Source organism: Epinephelus lanceolatus, chromosome 17 (assembly GCF_041903045.1).
Source record: "Epinephelus lanceolatus isolate andai-2023 chromosome 17, ASM4190304v1, whole genome shotgun sequence".
Classification (NCBI taxonomy): Eukaryota; Metazoa; Chordata; class Actinopteri; order Perciformes; family Serranidae; genus Epinephelus; species Epinephelus lanceolatus.
In genome coordinates this window covers 25,279,758-25,297,651 of record NC_135750.1, presented here as the reverse complement: position 1 = coordinate 25,297,651, position 17,894 = coordinate 25,279,758, and the positions used below count along the sequence as shown (strand labels likewise).

At 41.2% G+C, this 17,894-nt stretch overlaps 1 protein-coding gene across 2 annotated transcripts in view; it reads right to left on the bottom strand.

The window, feature by feature from the left end:
• Positions 1-1,975: 1,975 nt before the first annotated feature.
• The window catches only part of psme4a (proteasome activator subunit 4a), a 31,316-nt gene continuing 15,397 nt past the window's right edge, over positions 1,976-17,894 (bottom strand). For both annotated transcript variants that reach the window (XM_033613238.2, XM_033613237.2), the window contains 31 exons: positions 17,788-17,855; positions 17,456-17,671; positions 16,133-16,290; positions 15,842-15,937; positions 15,292-15,347; positions 15,119-15,175; positions 14,943-14,998; positions 14,501-14,599; positions 14,306-14,368; positions 14,132-14,227; positions 13,845-13,976; positions 13,524-13,733; positions 12,186-12,322; positions 11,853-11,906; positions 11,640-11,769; positions 11,440-11,521; positions 11,161-11,314; positions 10,136-10,205; positions 9,927-10,052; positions 9,680-9,832; positions 9,425-9,529; positions 9,229-9,320; positions 9,015-9,146; positions 8,690-8,898; positions 8,423-8,508; positions 8,151-8,279; positions 7,404-7,559; positions 3,802-3,964; positions 3,579-3,712; positions 3,277-3,417; positions 1,976-3,076 (listed from right to left, as the gene is read on the bottom strand). In XM_033613238.2, the coding sequence (XP_033469129.2) occupies positions 3,283-3,417; positions 3,579-3,712; positions 3,802-3,964; positions 7,404-7,559; positions 8,151-8,279; positions 8,423-8,508; positions 8,690-8,898; positions 9,015-9,146; positions 9,229-9,320; positions 9,425-9,529; positions 9,680-9,832; positions 9,927-10,052; positions 10,136-10,205; positions 11,161-11,314; positions 11,440-11,521; positions 11,640-11,769; positions 11,853-11,906; positions 12,186-12,322; positions 13,524-13,733; positions 13,845-13,976; positions 14,132-14,227; positions 14,306-14,368; positions 14,501-14,599; positions 14,943-14,998; positions 15,119-15,175; positions 15,292-15,347; positions 15,842-15,937; positions 16,133-16,290; positions 17,456-17,671; positions 17,788-17,855 (3,554 nt within the window). In that variant the 3' untranslated portion in view covers positions 1,976-3,076; positions 3,277-3,282. The remainder of the gene's footprint in view (positions 3,077-3,276; positions 3,418-3,578; positions 3,713-3,801; positions 3,965-7,403; positions 7,560-8,150; positions 8,280-8,422; positions 8,509-8,689; positions 8,899-9,014; positions 9,147-9,228; positions 9,321-9,424; positions 9,530-9,679; positions 9,833-9,926; positions 10,053-10,135; positions 10,206-11,160; positions 11,315-11,439; positions 11,522-11,639; positions 11,770-11,852; positions 11,907-12,185; positions 12,323-13,523; positions 13,734-13,844; positions 13,977-14,131; positions 14,228-14,305; positions 14,369-14,500; positions 14,600-14,942; positions 14,999-15,118; positions 15,176-15,291; positions 15,348-15,841; positions 15,938-16,132; positions 16,291-17,455; positions 17,672-17,787; positions 17,856-17,894) is intronic.

Sequence of the window (17,894 nt, the reverse complement as noted above, 5' to 3'; positions counted from 1 at the left end):
TGAGCTTAACCACTGCATTCAAGTGGTCCCTCTGTAACAACTCACCTCACCTTTCCCTGTTTTTACTTATTTATCGGTGACAACTGTCGTTTTCCCTCAGTTTTAATACAAATTCACATTTAGTGAAAGAGACCGTTACACCATTTTCTCGCACGACACATCACCACCGCGGCAAATCGTTTTTTTTTTCTTCACCATGGCAACATACTGTAGCTTTTACGAAAAAATGGTCTCGTAATATTTAAAATGGACTGGGTTAAATACATAGTAAGCTTACACTGATTTTATAACGGTTAGAAGACGTTTGGCACGACAAATTCGCAAAAATAAAACCATTTTCTAAATAATTTTAATTCTTTTTTTTCCGCTTTTCACCGCCGTCCTTGGGAACAGCAGCTCAACAACGTGGTTGCTAGGCGACACGCACAGTGATGATTCTCTGTGAATATTTAAAGCAGGGACAGTAATCATCGTGTGCCATGGAGAGCCAAGACACTCTCTCAGCACGTTTGATTTGTAAACCAGAATCACTGCCTTGCGGTTGTATGCCTCTGTCAAATTGCAGTTACAGTTTACATGTCTGTGGAAACATGGATGCTTCACACACATCTTCCCCTCAGCAGCACATAAGATCTAGCCTATACAATAAGCAGTTTCAAGATGGACACCCAAGATTAATGTCACCAGTTCAATAGGCTATCTGACCAAATGTCTTCACTTCTGTACCTGAGTTATGACACTGACTAATAGCCATGAAAGTGTTTTTGTAAACATCATGATGTCACGGTTGACATTTGACCTTTGGATATAAAATGTCATCACTTCATCATCCTATGACACATTTGTGTGAATTTTTGTCATAACTAGCACATGAACTCTTGATTTATGACCAAAAACATGTTTTTTGAGGTCAGTGTGACCTTGGCCTTCAATCACCATATTCTAATAGGTTCAGCCCATGAGTCAAAGTGGACATTTGTGCCAAATTTGAGGAAATTCCCTTACAGTGTTTTTGAGATATCACGTTCACAAAGGTAAGACGGACGCAGTGACTGTGACCTTTAACCACCAAATTCTAGTGAGTTCATCTTTGAGTCCAAGTAGATGCTTGTGCCAAATTTGAAGAAATTCCCTGCAGTTCTTCCTTGAGATACTGCATTCATGAATATTGCGGCTTCCAAATAAGTTAAAAAATAGCTGTACACAGACGCCATAACGGGAGATATGATGAACTCACTGTCTTTGGTTTTCACTGTTTGATGACCCAGGGTGCTTTGGTATTGGTTTGAGAGTTGATTGATTTGCACAATGTATGGAGACTTGCAAGATGAGGCTATGAACTGATTGTCTTGACTGTTGCATTAAAAAAATAAATAAATAAATACACCTTTACAAAAACAAAGTTCAGATCAATGGGGTATTAAATGACTTCATCGAACAATAAAAACTAAGACTAACCAAATAGACAGTGGTTAATGACTGTAACCCCATGGTGTCCTCCACGCTCCAGTCACTTCAGCACACCTGCCTTTAATTAAAGGCTCCCGAGATGCCAGGTCAGGTGGCCCATTAAAGTGACTCAGAAAAAAAACAGGAAACTAGGACTTGCCAGAAACGGCTCTAACATTGAGTCACAGTGACCCTGACCTTTGACCACTGTATTCTAAAAGGTTCATAATTGGCTTGAAGTGGATGTTTGTGCCAAATTTTAAGAAATTCCCTCAAGACGATCTTGAGATATCATGTTCATGACAGACAAGGTCACAGTGACCTTGACCTTTGACCGCCAAAACTGCTCAGTTCATCATTGTGTCCAAGTGGACATTTGTGCCACATTAAAAGAAATTCCCTCAAGGCTTTCTTGAGATATCTTGGTTTTGAGAATGGGACAGATGGACGGACAACCCTAAAACATAATGCCTCAGGCCACAGTAACTGCCAGCACGGAGGCATAAAAAACAGACATCAAATGCAGTTTTTGTTACAAACAATTTATTGACATCTCTTTCAATAAGCAAACAGTACATCTAAAAAATCACTGCAGTTTTGGCACTACACTATACATAAGTGAGGTACTAAATGCTTCAATGCTTGGACTGATTTCAAGTCATCAGGGGAAAGCAAACAAAAGTGATTTCACTTCATCTCTGTGGGTTTTAGAAAAAAAAAAAAAAGGTAAATGATAACGGGAACAAGTGAGAAGAGGTCACAATTATTGACAGGCGGTGTGGTTATTTTCTTGCACCGAAACATGAAATGGTCATCAAACTGTTCTCACGTCCTCACAGCAAACGCATCACACAGCACAGCAGTGGGGAGCTTGCCCTCTCCCTTTCTTTGCCAGAGTGGATGACAATAGGCTCCTTTGCTAAAAGCTCGTCTACTTTATCTCAGAAATACTTAATATGAAAAAAAAAAACAAAAAAACATAGCACTTCAAAAAAGTCAAATAAATAAATAAATGTTTGTGCATATTTGCTATACCATGATATATACATGCATGATGCATATAATCATAATAGATCAAACAGCCACACAAACACTGTGTGTTGCAGGTTTAAGTCTAACTTAAAGAGACCATTGTTCAATAGTCAGTGCTCTGTGGTTTGTAACAAACACTTCACTACTGGGAGATAGTAAAGAGTATGTCCGACACTGGACATGGTGTTGGCTCAGAGTTGATACTTGGGATAGAATCCTGAGAAATGTGTGGGACACTGGCGGATGTCTTCAAGCATCCCATAAACGCGCACACACATACACTCGAGCACATGCACACAAACAAACCCGAAAAAAAAAAGGAAAAAAAAAAGAAGAAGAAATAAAACTGTACAATAATGTTACAAACTGCAGGTCATTTATCCCTGCTATGATTGATCCTTAAATATTAAGTATAGTAGAAATGTAATGAGCTAAATACATGAATAAACAACTTTTCAATCCTGTGTGTGCCACAACTCAAGTTGCTTTGTGTGCCACTCTTCTTCCAGGGTGATGCTGTGCCTTTCAGCAGTCAGGAACTGGAGCCTCCTCCCCAATGCAGGCTGGTGTCTGTTCAGTCCGGGTTCATCCCAAACTGAAACAAAAACAGGCATGACTGTAAAAAGGTGGCTCAGGGAGTTTTCTCTTATGCCTATGCAATTATCCCTTTATCAGCTTTGTTTAACTGTAGTCAGTAAAAAAATAATAATCAAGTTACATATATTTGGGATGCGCTTGTGAAAACATTTAGTAATATTTATGTTTCAAGAAGAGTGTGAAGTTAAAATGCTTTACCAAGTTTTAGGCATAGTAACATGGGGAGACCAGTAAGTCAGTGAGGACCAGCAGCTGGTCATCTGTGAACTGCTGCTTATGCTGCTGCCAGTTGTCATGGTGAGTCCGTCGGAAGTTCGACAGAGTTTTCTTCACAGTCATCTGGAAGGCGACAAACAGAAATTAGGGCTATTGTTTTTTTCTTTATCAGTGAACATATCACAGGTTACATTGACAACAAGCATTAGGCGACTGGGGGGGAAAGGAGGTTGAAAAATAATCCCAGCGCGACAGCATAGTGATAAACAGGCGATTATACATACTTCAATGGGTTGTGTGTCATTGAGGTGAGCGCTGAGGTCCATCAACAGCTGGGGCATCCAGGTGGGCACATCATATGGGCTGGAGAGAATACAAGCGCTCAACCCGAGAACACCTGCATGGCGCCGCACCAGGTCTACAAAAACACGACAGGTGGGATTCCATTAAAATAAGAGAGAACAGCATGTTTAGTCCATTGTCACGTATTCAAGATATGTTCCTTACCAGCAGAGGGTATAGTGTCCTTTATAGAGCCGAGCTCCCTCTTCCTCTTCTTAGGCAAGCAAGTCTTGCAGAGGGCCTCAAAATGTGCCTGCATGGGGGTGTCCATGGACAGGAAGTTGCACTGAAGGAAGCCGCTGAGTGTAGTGGCGGCCATTTCTCTTACCTAGAAAACAAAGGTAGACAGAGGAGATGGGAAAGTTGAATTTCAGAGTGTAATGCATTACTACAGAACAGTATTATTACAACACACATAATGGTGCAACTGAGTACATATATTTAAGAGATGATTACTCTGGAACTTGCTGGCAGTAATTAACATTATAATGACTTGAAAGGAACAAGGAAGTAAGTGACATTGCTTACTTCATCTGTTAATTGGATACTTGAAAGATAATTTTATTCTACATGGTTGTTACATAAACTTTAGAATGTAAAGTGACACTTACTGACACATAACAAATTAGTGTTAAAGCTGACATACGCTAATAGAGACCCAGTCAACCGAAGATGTTGCGGCTTGGATCCTAAGTGTGAATCATATGGTCACAGGCGTTCTAAATGTTAATCCAGTCTGGAGCATGCTCCACCACACCACAGTCAAAGTCACAGCAGACATCAATAGATTCACTGATGCTGAGGTGGATTTAATTTGTAAAACAACAGACGCGTTCCAAAACCATGGATTACCAGAACCACCAAAGGTGCCATAAACACATGCTCTGCAGCCTACAAATTAGGGCTACAGTTTGAAAACATGGACAATTATAAGGGCCAGGCCATATGCCATATTTTTCATCGCCTGGAAAATGTGAGGTCGGGTGCTGGGTGCTACTCTGTGCCAACTTTCAAGGGCGCGTAGGCAGGTTGTGCCTTATGTTGCTAAACGACCATAACCAGCACTGTACCGTGGCCTTACTTTCTCTACGTTGATTCGTGCAGATCATATGGCTGCGTAGTATGGCCTACTAAACAGAAATCCCAAGTTCAGAGCTGGTATTCTTCGAGGCATTGTTTTTTTTTTGTTTTTGTTTTTTTTAAAGATATTTTTTGGGGCATTTTTGCCTTTAATGCACAGGACAGGTAAGTATGAAAGGGCCGCGGCAACAGCCCTGCACATGGGGCGCCTGCTCTACCACCAAGCCACCGACGCCCCGAGGCATTGTTTTTTTAAGTGTGTATTGAGCTTGAAATATATCATATATATAATATATATATAATGGACGTAAAGCTCTGAGTAGCCCTGCACTAAAATGATCAACTTCTACTCCATATTTACCAAAGACTGATATTTACAGAAGATAGTCACCAGCTGTGATTGCATGTTCCTTGTCACCTGATGTCGAGTTTGCGTTGCTGCATTCCCAAAGTTGAACTTAGTTTCTCTCAGGGCGCAGCTGTTGCACCCTGAAAATTGGGCACTTAGGAACACTTGTGCGCCCAATTGCTATTGAGCACGCCTTCTACGTGTCTACACTGAAAATAATGGATACGAGGGAGCAAAAAAACCCCACCATTATTCCTGTGCCCAAGAAATCAACACCAGCCTGCCTAAATTACTTCTGCCCAGTGGCACTCACCTCTGTAGTGATGAAGTGCTTTGAACAACTGGTTAAGGATTACATCTGCTCTTCACACTGGACCCAACAGTTTGCTGATCAAAAGAAGATGCCATAGCACACATCTTCGACACCACCCTATCTCTTCTGGGCAAGAACAGCAGCTATGCAAGATTGCTGTTCATTGACTACAGTTCAGCATTTCCCACAAAGCTCAAGGAGCTGGGATTAAACACCTCACTGCGGATGTGGATCCTTGACTTCCTGACAGGCAAACCTAAGGTGGTAAGAGTGTGTGGACACGCCTCTTCCAACCTCATTCTTAACAACGGAGCACTCCAGGGCTGCGTTCTGAGTCCCTTGCTGTACTCCCCGTACACACACAACTGTGTAACCACTTCAGACTTAAACACCATCATCAAATTTGCTGATGACATAGCTGTGATGCGCCTGACCACAGATATCAGTCAAAAGGCCTACCTGAAAGACGTAGAGGACTTGACCCGTTGGTCTCAGGACAACAACCTACTCCTGAATGTCAGGAAGGCTAAGGAGCTGAGAGTGGACAGGAAAGGAACTATGCCCCCCTTTATATTAACAAGTCCACAGCGGAGAGGGTTGACATCTTCAAGTACCTTGGTGTCAACATCATCAATGGCCTGACCTGGGCGTTGCATACTGACTCAGTTGTGACAAAGGCAAGGCAAAGACTGTTTCACCTCAGACACTCTAGGAAATTCGAGGTTTCCCCTCAAATGCGAAAGAATTTCTAGTCCTGCACCACCAAGAGTGTCCTGACATGAAACATCACTGCCTGATATGTACACAGCACCGGACAGGATTGCAAAGCCCTGCAAAGAGTGGCTCATTTGGCTGAACATTCAATAGACGGTGCTTGAAGGGATTGACGGGATTAGATTTCATTGGAATTCTACCTTTTATGATTACAAGTGACCATTAAATTGATTGACTGAATAATAAATTCTGGCCATCATGGCATAATGTAACTAGCGTAGCATTCCTGTCTGGTGCTTTACCTGCCCATACTAACTAGCAAGGCCCCAGCACCTTACTGACCAGCTCTTCGCTACACTGTATAGGACATACAATAGCAACAATGTTATTAGGCAGGGTGTTGCACTAGTGTGTACACTGGCCAGCTGGATGGAAATAGCAGCCAGCTGGGGACTGGGGGTGGATATGTGTGTAGAGATGCTTCTCCATAATGTAAGCTAAAATGGTCTGTTGCACATTTTATGTCTCTTTTCTCTGGGAAATTCTCAGCAGGCAAGGTAAACTTTTAAATGGATGTTTTGCATATCTTTGAGTAGCGTTCTCCAGGGGAAAGGCTTTTTAGGTTAAAGTTTTCCTGGTTTAGTTTTGCTATAAAGTAACTGACTTACTTCCCTTAAAAAAGAAGATAGATTCCTCATGGGTTAAGCTTTGAGCTTTGTGCAACAAAGGTTACTTGGCAATATAAAGAAAGACAAGGGTCATGCCTAAAATCTGTCTTGGCACCAGTGTCAGCTAATCAAATTCTGTAAACATATGTATTTCTCTCATGAAGGTGATCCTGAAGAATTGAGAGCAATGAAAGTGTCATATAGCTAAGGCCTGTAAAATCAGGCATAGATTAGTTTAAGAGGCCAAATAAAAATGGCTACTTTCATCCATCCCCCACTTCTCCTTTGTCTCTACTCCATCCCTCTCCCTCTCATCCTCCTTCAATCTGAACGTTATCTCCATAGCAACAGATTACTGCAGCCTGTGGTTTCCATAGCAACAGCTAGAGGACTGGAGGGGGGAAGAGAGTGGAGAGCTAGGAGGAGAGTGCTGAATCACTACAGTGAAGCTGAAAGACAGCGAGACTGCCTGCTAGCATAAACAAGCACGTATTGGCCGATAGCTTGGCGATTATTATTTAATCAGCCTGTTCATCTTCCAAACATCTTCCAGTGACGGTCATGCCAGACTGACTACATGTTTCAGCTTTACATTTTTAATGGTTTTAATGTTTCACAGTTGTCAGTGAGAGGTTGTTTTTACCTCCAGCTGCTCATCCTCCAGCAGTTGTATCACCAGTGCCCGAACGTCATTCACTGCCTTCTGATCACTCATGAAGGTGAACAGGTTGTAGAAAACCATAATCTGGAGGTATGTGAGCACCGTGTAGCGAGCGTGCCAGGAGCTGCTGCCGGCAATCTGCAACACACAATAATAAACCCATCCCACATCAATAACACACTGAGCATTTTGTTTCACGAGAGGAACAGATCATGCCCTGGATTTTGTAATGGAGCTCCTCTTTTGGGGAATGCCTCTCATTTTAAAAACACAGATTATATAAAATGGGTTAAAACAGTGAAATTAAAATTTGTGAGCTTGAACAAATCGATCTCTGCATGTGGTTCACATCATTTCACAGATTGGGACTGTTCAGGGTCAAGTAATTAATTTATCAACTTTGCATATTATGTTGCTATTTCTCTTTATTTTCATGTTGCACATGTTGCTGGTTGCGCATCTGAAAATCACAGATGAATTCTGCAGAATACTGTCACAGTTACCTTTTTTCAGCTCTCATTTATTCTCCAGGAAGCTGCAGACTACCGTACTGACACGTTATATTATGTAACAGATTCAAAATCTCATTCAGTTGTCATTCCCTTTGAAGCTTTCATCTTTTTGCTTAGTAGCCTTATATGTTATAAGATCTGAGGGTGTGTAAAAAGCCCAGTCATGTGTGATGCAGGTGAAAAGTGGAATAGCAGCCACAGCTGCCAGATGACTCACCTCCTGCAGGGCACTGAGGACCATGGGGATCTGTTCTGTGTAAAGGAGTCCCTGAGACATCAGAGACAGACATGTCTTTGCATCCCTCTTCAGCTCATCGTAACTGTCATCGTTCTCAACTGGAGCAATCTGGAGCAGAGGACAGAGATAGGTTAATAGGAACGCCAGCATCATTTTAAGTCCCTGCATGGTGCATACATTAAGCGTCAAAATTTTTAAGCTGGGAGTGACAAAGCTATCAGATCAAAGCTTTGAATTAATGAGTGTGTCACCTTGAAGAGCAGGGGAAGCAACCGTAGTTGCTCTGGGACAGCAGTAGAGAAGGAGCGACCAGCACTCGCAATCAGCCACTTCAGCACTGCAGACATTTGAAGACAGAAATTTTTATGTTTAAAGAATGATCATCTGCTTTAATTGTGGATGTTTGACAAAAATGAATTCATTTTCCACTAAACTGAACTCCTTACTGTTTCAACCATTCCTACAATAAGCAGTATTGTGATAGCGTTCAGATGACCGGTGACAGATTCTCAACCCACCTGTTTTAAGTAGCTTGATGGCTTGCGTCCTCTCATCCTGCTCTCCAACCTCATTCTCCTCAGTCACGTGGTTCTGGATCTCCTCATCACCCTCATTTAGAGGCTTCAGCTGCAACAGAATTCGCTCTGTGAAGTCCGCAATGCGTGGGGAGGTGGTTGGCTGAGTGTATGGTAAGTTGACATCAATCATGAAGATGTATGTGAGCACACTGGAGAGACACCAAACCAGAGAGGATAAGATAAGACACATAAAACAGAGTTTTTAAAAAGCGAATAATGACAAATAGCGCATTCATATTATCTAGGGATGTAAACAGGACCTCACCTGCCAATGCGTTCCCGTACATTCTTATAGACCTGTGTGAGCTTGGGCTCCAGGTATTGCAGCAACCTGTGGAGGAGCTCTGGAACACGCCACTCCTGCTGAGCTAAGCCTCCCTGCAGCACGTAGAGACGACTGGAAAAGGAAAAAGAAGCGCAATCATCAGAGTTTGTCAGTCACATGAACATCTGCTTCAGGCAGCAACCTTTCTACTCACCAGGCATCGACAAAGGAGCCCCCCTCTCCGTTGACTGGAGACTCCATTAGCATCTCAAACAGCCAGTAGAGTTTGCGTGGGTCTCTACTCTCCTGTACGAGACAGAAACAGAGTCATATGGAAGGAAGGATGTCTGACACAAGTTTAACAAGAGGAAAGATGAAGACATGTTGGAGATAAACAAGCAAAAGCTTACACAGGCTGTGGCGATGCAGGTGCCCCAGTCTGCGTACGTTTCTATTGTGATGTTGGACAGGGCAGTACGGAGCAGTGGACACAAAACCTCCCAAAGGCTCTCAACCTGAAAAAGCACAAGTGTATGTACGGGTGAGTTCGTGCAGTGGCTGGAAGGAGACTCAGAAAATCTTAAAAAGCACCATAAAGCCAAGAACATGATGAAACTGCAATATAAAAATCAGGTGACTCTTCATGGTGAGTTTCAATCCCATACCTTTAAGTAACTCCAGTGCTTGCAGCCTCTGATCAGTCCAGAGATGATCTCCGCAACACAACGCTGCTTGCTCTCGTGGGTGTCAGCCACTAGGCGTTCCATGTGTGGCTGCAGCAGGGGGAGAAAGGCATCGCTGAAATTGCGGAACAATCCCTGGAAGGAGACCAGAAGAAGGAAACAAATTAAATTCTCTATTGGCTGACTCAAGTTGCTTTCTGTATTTAACACGACTCTCAGGGAATCTCACCTTAAACAAACAGAACCTGCGAGGGCTGAACTTGTCTTTGCCCTTACGGTCCTCAAGAGAGAGGAACTCGACGAACTGGTTAATGAATACTGGGTCTGAGAAGTGGTCAAAGATGATCTGTTCCCGCTGTAAAGAAGGGCATTACAATTACTTTAACTAACAGTTAACATGCATTCATATTATTGGTGTGTGTATGATTGAGCACAAACCTCTGTCATTTCCTCTCTGGCCAAGTTCTGTTTGGGTTGCTCCTCCAGTGGTGCATACATCATAAGTTTTCTTGAGAAGAATAATGAGGTGGTGGTAAATAAAAACAAGGTGAAAGATGTTGTCTGATTGAGAGCATTACAGATAAATATAAGCAAGTGGTGCAGGCACTGGTGTTGTCACACTTGGACTATTGTTCTGTAATTTGGTCTAGTACATCAGGAAGTAATTTGAATAGGTTACAGGTAGCCCAAAATAAAGCGGCTCGTTTAGTCCTTCAATGCCCATACCAAACGAATGTAAGTACAATGAATGATCGTTTAGCTTGGTTAAGTGTAAAATGCAGGGTGCAATATTCACTAATATGTCTTATCAAAAACATAATAACAACAAAAACACCAGAAATATTGTACAGGACTTTAGCATTTTTTTCAGACACACACTATCATTTCACTCGACAGTTGTCTGAGGGTCGGTTTTTGTTACCCCTATGTAGAACTAATTTAAAACAGAAAACAATGCATTACAGAGCAATGGTGGCATGGAATGAATTACCATTTTTTCTGCTCTCAGAAAATAATGTTATGAGTTTTAAGAAAAAACTTAAACTATTTTTATTTACCCAGCAGATATGACAGGATATTTTTACTGTTTATATGTTGGACTTTATATATCTGGTTGGAAGGTGTAAAACAGAGCTATTTGCTTCCTTTTATTATTATGGTAACTCAGAAAAGGCAATGTCAAGTGATCCTAAAAATGAATTTAAAATGAATTGTCAGCATGTAGAGCTACAGTATTATTGTATTAGGTTTGAGCAGGTGTCTTGTGTCGTGTTTGTTTGTGAGTATGAATGTAAATGTATTTTATGTTAGCTGCATTTTTGGTTGATGAACTTGATGAGACCCCAGGAAGAGTAGCTGCTGTTAAGTTCCAGCAGCTAATGGGGATCTAATAAATAAATAAATAAATAAATCAAGATAGCAAAAGACAGTCAAGTAAAGAATATAAGACATAAAATACAAACCTTGGCCAGCAGTAGTATCCCCAGTGGGTCTTCTCCACAAACACGCAACCATCCCAGTCTTGCTGTGTGCGTGGCAGGCTGCTGCTGTTATACTGGAGCCACTGGTTGTCTAGACGGTCCCCTGCCACAATACCACTTGCCTCCTTTACTCCACCTACCAAATATGAATTGTTGTGAGATGAGTTTTAGAAGCTATAATTACAAATTGGAATGAAAATAAGATACAAAAACTGTAATGTCCATGCACAAGACAAACAAACAAAACCATATGATGCTTACAGAGCTCAGAGGGGTTGACGGGGACTTTCTTATGCTGCCTCTTTATTTGTTTCATTATCCCTGCCACGGCTGATATCGCCACCTAATGGAGAAAATGAGACATTTCAAACAAAATGTCCACAGGAAAGGCTGGAATGCATCCATACGCTGCAGAATCACAGCACTGCTACTACATGTCTCATAATTTGTGTGAGGCACACCTTGCGGACATAGAGGGAGTCATGGTTGAGGCTTTTCACAAAGAACATAACAGCAGGTGGTGGGAGTTGGTGATCATCCCTCAGCAGCAATGACAGGAAGCCAATTGCAATGTGTTCGAACTTCCATGGCCTGAAATGTTAAACAGAGCAGGTGTTACAGACTAATAAATAAATAAATATAAACAGGATTTGATGAATATTAAAATGACCTACATGTTCCTGTTGCTGATGCAGTCCAGCAGATCACCAATGAGCTGTTTGTATTTCCTACAAAAAATGTAGAACAGTATCAGTATTTGCATCTGTTATGTAACCAAATGTTCACATTTAGGTTGCACAGTAAGTGCATCATCCTAACAGATGGTTATGTGTCAGTACAGTACAGTAAGTTTTTAAGTGTTTTATTATGTGGGAGCAAAAGACCATGATATGAACAGGAGACTCAAAGTAAAACCATTTTATATCTAAGTGTTCGATGAGCCGAATTTAACTGAAGATCTCTGGTGTGGTGATGATTTTTTTGTCTTGCTCCTGATGTGAACTCACTCCACAGACTCAGCGTTCTTGAGCTCCTGTCTCTTCAAACCCTCTCCTACTTCTTCCTCTTGAAGAACAGGCTCCTTGGGAACAGGATTTCCTGCGATCATAAGTTGTCTGGCCACATCACAGCACTCAGCAGGGATCTAAAGAGATGGAAAACATATAGTATGTGACATAATTCATCCAAACATGTGGGAGGGAGTTAAACATAAAGCTAGCCCCAATAGGAGGGAGTGATTTGTTAAACTCAGGCAGAGAGTTGATATGGGGGAGACTGATAAAATACTGTGTTTCCCTTGCATAGCTTTGTTGGAGTACAGGAGACCAGAGAGTAATAAGAAAATGTTCCATTTAACTATTTTGTGACTACTTTGTGATTAGTTTTGTGGTAGAAATGTACTCCAATTTAAATACAAAATTGCTGAATCACACGTAAATAATGTGTTGAATAACTCAAAAGGAGCTGTGCAACCTTTGACATGAGAGAAGATTGCGACTGTCCAGTTGTAAAGATGATAAGGCTGTGAGGTGTCTCACTTTCTTTAGTATGCTTGTTGGAAACTGGTTTTGGCAAGATTTGTTTAGCGAGGGAGACAAGATGGCTGAGATAAGTATATATCTTCATAACCTTTGTTTTTGCTGCAGCTTTGCTATAACTAGTCTGTTAGGGATGGGAATTAATAAACTGACTCTATGCAGCCTCTGATGTGTGGAGTGTGTTTCTTTGCACCAGCAGTTTAATAAATACAGTCATTTGAGACAATAGAGACTGGCCAGATGGTGTTACAAGTTTTTAAGGACCACTTTTATCAGGAACAGCCTAAGTGTGAGGTTTGTAGGGTCATTGTTGGTTAAAACTTTTCCGCAATACTAAAAAGAGAATTGTGGTAGCTTCAGTAAGCTTCGCCTGAGTGAATTAATGGACAAAGACAACAGCAGAGAGAAAAATACTGATAATTTGATAACAAAATTTGAATTTTGTGTCGGGTTAACTCTATCTGTGTTGCCTTGCATCGGACAACACTGTCAACATTCTATATTAGAATTTGACATTTTTAATTGTTTTTTTAAATTGAGTTTAACTGGGCCTCTGTACTGACACTAAATTATATTTTTACTGTTTTCATGGCTTAATATTTTGGAATCAATACAATTTTATCTTGTATTTTCAATTTAAAAAATGGAAATCATCTGATACTGATCTTAGATATAGATAGATATAGATTCAACAGTCACTCAAAGCCAATCTGTAATTTCAAGGTATGTGTATTTGAGTTATTGAGCTTCTACAATATCACAGTTCCCTTTAATTCTATAAGCCATTTTCAAAAGTGTTCTTCTTACAGAGAAGTCAATGCCGATGGTCTCATACTGGCGATGGATCTTGTCCGCGAGGTCATCGAAGAGCCGCACAACGGAGGGCTTCTCCAAAGACATGGCTGAGCTGAGGCCAGAGCGTACGATGGCGGGCCATGTCAGTGCAATGCACTCCCAGTCGTGCAAATTGGCCAGGCACACTCCACTGTGGTTCCCCAGAAGACAGTACAAGGCACCCTGGAGACATGAACAAAACATTAATTAGAAAATATAACATTTGAATTCTTGAAAATATAAAACTTTGTGAGTTCCTTTATGACACAGATGTGCAAGAGGGGACTGTCTTACTTTGAACTGCTGCTGTGTGACACTGCTGTTGTCCGGGTCGAGAAACTCAAGGACATGAGGGATCAGATCTCTGCAGCAGAAATTGTAGGTTCCCAGTGCAGTGTACAACACATTTTGAGCTCTGCTGCGTACCTGCAAGGTCATGAAAAATCTCAGTTATTATATCATTTACTACACTATTTAGATGCATTTTAGATACATAATGTGTAATGGCTAATCTGTGGTAAAAAACAAAACAGAAGCTAATGTAAATAATGCATTGCTGTGGAGTGTCCTGTGGAACTCACTTGACTGTAGGTGCTTGTGGAAAGCCTCAACAGATCTCTCATCAGCTCCTGGTGAATGCTCCTGTACTGGCATCCTTCCACTGTCAGCTTCCGCAGCTGATTAAACACAAAATTTTAAAGTTATAAATGGCAAAGATAAAATGATATAAGATAACTTCTCTATGAAGGACTTACCTCATGCTGGAGCATGACTCTGTCTATTAGCAGAGCTCTGATGTGCTGCTTTCTCCCATGAAGCTGCAAATATAACAGCAAGGCATTATATACTTTAGAGTGCATAGGATGTAATATCATTATCACTAATGCATTTAATGTAAGCTTTGGGGATGACAACTGTACAAAAGGACAATATATTGTTCGATTTCTCACTCTGTTTTCCATTGATTTCTTCACAAGGTTGAAGCTCTTCCAGCGGGAGTCAAACTCATGTTTGTGAGAACCTTTGAAGTTCAACAGGTCGCTGATGATCTGAAAGGTATTGCAGACAAAATATTGATTAGTTTTGGGCAGTGGGATCAATGCATCAGCTTCTGCCAATAGCCTATGTAGCCTTTGGGCGATTCAAGACGGCAAACGTGATTCAAATAAATTCAGTGATGACCTACGCCTACACAATCGCCCATGCAGCATTTAATAAGTTACACACACAGCTCCACTGTGGCTTTCCAAAAGGTAGCATTAAAGTGTGTGCAAGTGTGTAGTAAATGCTGATAGGGGATGACAGAGTGCAACAGCCTGAACCCTGATATTGGCATATTCTTCAATACAAAGAAATAAAAGAGTAAAGACTATTATGTTGCTAGCTGCCTACCTTGATGATGGAGAAAAGAGACTTGGTGTCATCCTCAGAGTGCTCCAGGATGTAATCTGCAGGACAAGGTAAAGGAACTCAGAAGCTCTATATTGAGAGCTTGCCTGTTCAGCTGAATGTGACTAAGACTTGATTAGGGATAAGGCTGCAGAGAGTATAACTGAGTGAACACTTACGCAGCAGCTGTCTCATCACTTTACAGATAGCATCTCTGTAGTTCTCTCTGGATTCATCTGCAGGTAGAGATAATATGACAGTCTCAGATTATACTCCAACAACCCTGATGATTTACATGTATTGTGAGTGAAACCTTTATCATCCAACAGTTCTTAAAAAGTGACTCACGTACCATACTCCACTCCTGTGTAGAGGCTGGTCTCATCTAGATTCACCATACTATGGACCCTGGGGGAAAGCAGATTGGAAGCCGAGTTAGCTACTTAAAATATAAATGGAATGAGTTTTTTAAATAAAAAAAGTGCCCTAAAACATCTGTCCTATATTAATTCCATCATAAAGCCCTTAGCAACCATACTACAGTTACACAGCTGTAAATATATAAGTAACTCAGTCATTCAATTAGGGCTGTGTATTGGCAAGAATCTGGCGACACAATATGTATCACAGTACAAGGGTTACGATTCAAAGTATCATGATATACTGCAATACCGTAAGCAAGAATCAGTGCTTGTTGCCTGTTTCATAGGCCCCTGTTCTTTGTGTTTACGCTAGTGTCATGTTGGGTTTAGACACAAACAAAATGAACCACTGCCTTGAATCCTTGCATGTAAACTATTCATTAAATATCAAGAGTGTTTTTGACAATCAATACAGTATCACATAACAAAATATCGTGATACTCAAGAGCATCAATATTGTGTGTGAATAAAACTGCTCACAGTTCAGGGATCGGCTCTCCTTTCAGTGGAGGCATCAGACTCCCAGCTCCAAGGAGGCAGTGCTGAACAATGGTCAGGCTCTGTAGGACGTCATCCCTTAAAAAAAACCAAAACAAAACAAAAAAAACACAAAATCAACAACTATCATCTATATACACGCTGTACATTATAGAGTCAAAGCAAATGCACAAAAATGGACTGCATCTGGTCTACAGCTACTGACTTCAGTAGACATCAGAATGTAATCTCTTTAGGAAGTACACATGGACACTAAGACTTGTTCCTTCATACCTGTTCATGTCTTGCTCTCCCTGTGCAAATCTCTGAAGGCGCTGAAGTTCAGGTTGGAGGATCAGATCCAGTAAATAAAACGCAAAGGACATCTCCTCAACACTGGGCACATGCCACTGGATATCCAGATTCCACAGGTCTCCAGGCCGACCCCAGTCCTGCATGGAACAGAGACAAAGAGCAAAGCTTATACTTCTTAATACAATAACTAATGAGGTAAAAAATGTCAGGCTACATTAATACATAAAAGTAAACATTTTTGTGGCACCCCTCAGATATCAACAATAAATACGTAATCAGGAATACAGCACATGGAACTTGGTATTTTGGAGCTGGATTTCTGCCAGTGCAATCACACAGACTCGCCACTAAGAGATGGACATGGCTATCTACTGAATTAAATCACAATATAAAAAAATGCATCAGTATTGACACTATTATTTGTGATTAGAGGCTAAAGGTAAAGCTATGAGTCTTAACTTGTGGTTCGACATACAGTTTATCACTGCATATATGTAAATGGCACTAATCAAAGACCACGTAAAGACAGATGCAACACATAATACATTCCCCCAGGCCTGCACTACTGCCACTGCTGTGGTAACCACAAGTGAGGGCACCTGGGTGATACTGAGAAAACAAAATATTAGGATAATTTGGAGCAAATACCTCAATATTGATACTTAGACTATACTGTCACACTAACTACTGGTGCTTTCAAAAATTATTTTTGATAAATGATCATCAGTAATATGAATATAATGACTAAGTGAGTACAGTCTCTTAAGTTTAAACAGTCACATCACTTTACTGTGATGCAGCCTAAGAACAGGCAACACCTGCAATATTCAAAATCTAAGGCGATATCTAGTCTCATATCACGATATTGATATAGTATCGATATATTGCCCAGCCCTCCAGACATCCTGTCTCTCTTGTTGTGCCGGAGACAGTAATCCAACAAAGTGATCTACTATCCATGCCTCCACCAAGGAAGCGACCTAATAAGATCAAAGTACGGGTGGCCTTTGCTGACTAACAATCTAAAGAAAGGATCGGACAATTAATCAAACCAGGTCATGGCGAGTGCTACAAAGAGTTGTGCGGCTTATCTGGTTAAAGTACAAACGTCTGTCACTGCAAGTGTTTCTTTGTTTCTGAAACACAATCTGTCACTGATCTAGAGGGATGATAAGTGGAGTATGTGTGATTTCACTGGCATGCGGGACAACCACAATAAATAAAGCAAGGCCATTGTTGGTTACGAGTTAAAGAAAATGTAATACTGATTTTATCAAGCTTGTGTAAACAATCAATTCCTACCTTGATGGGTAAGTAGTCACTGATTGGTTGGTGAAAGCCACCTGGCACACTGCAGTACTCTGTGGGGTAGATGAGGGCTGAGGAGCGAAGGATGTGGTGCAGCAGGTTGCAGGCTAGAGTGTAGCCCTGCTTACACTTGAGGTGGAGCGTCAACTGCAAAATCTGGACCAGGTTAGAACGGTATGGCAGGACCTTGTCACCGTCCACCCGGGTCACCTGAGGTGCACACGACAGAGGGGAAAATATAGTGAAGTGCAGATTATATATAGAAGGTGTTGGTAAATACAGGAACTTAGGGGGTGGGTTAGTCAATCATGAGTGGTCTAAATCACCTCAGACAGTAGCTGAAGATTCCACAGCAACTCCTTGTCAAGCTCCTCATCATTCAACACTTCCTCATCTATTTAAAAAAAAAAAATGTATCAAGCATATGACAAAG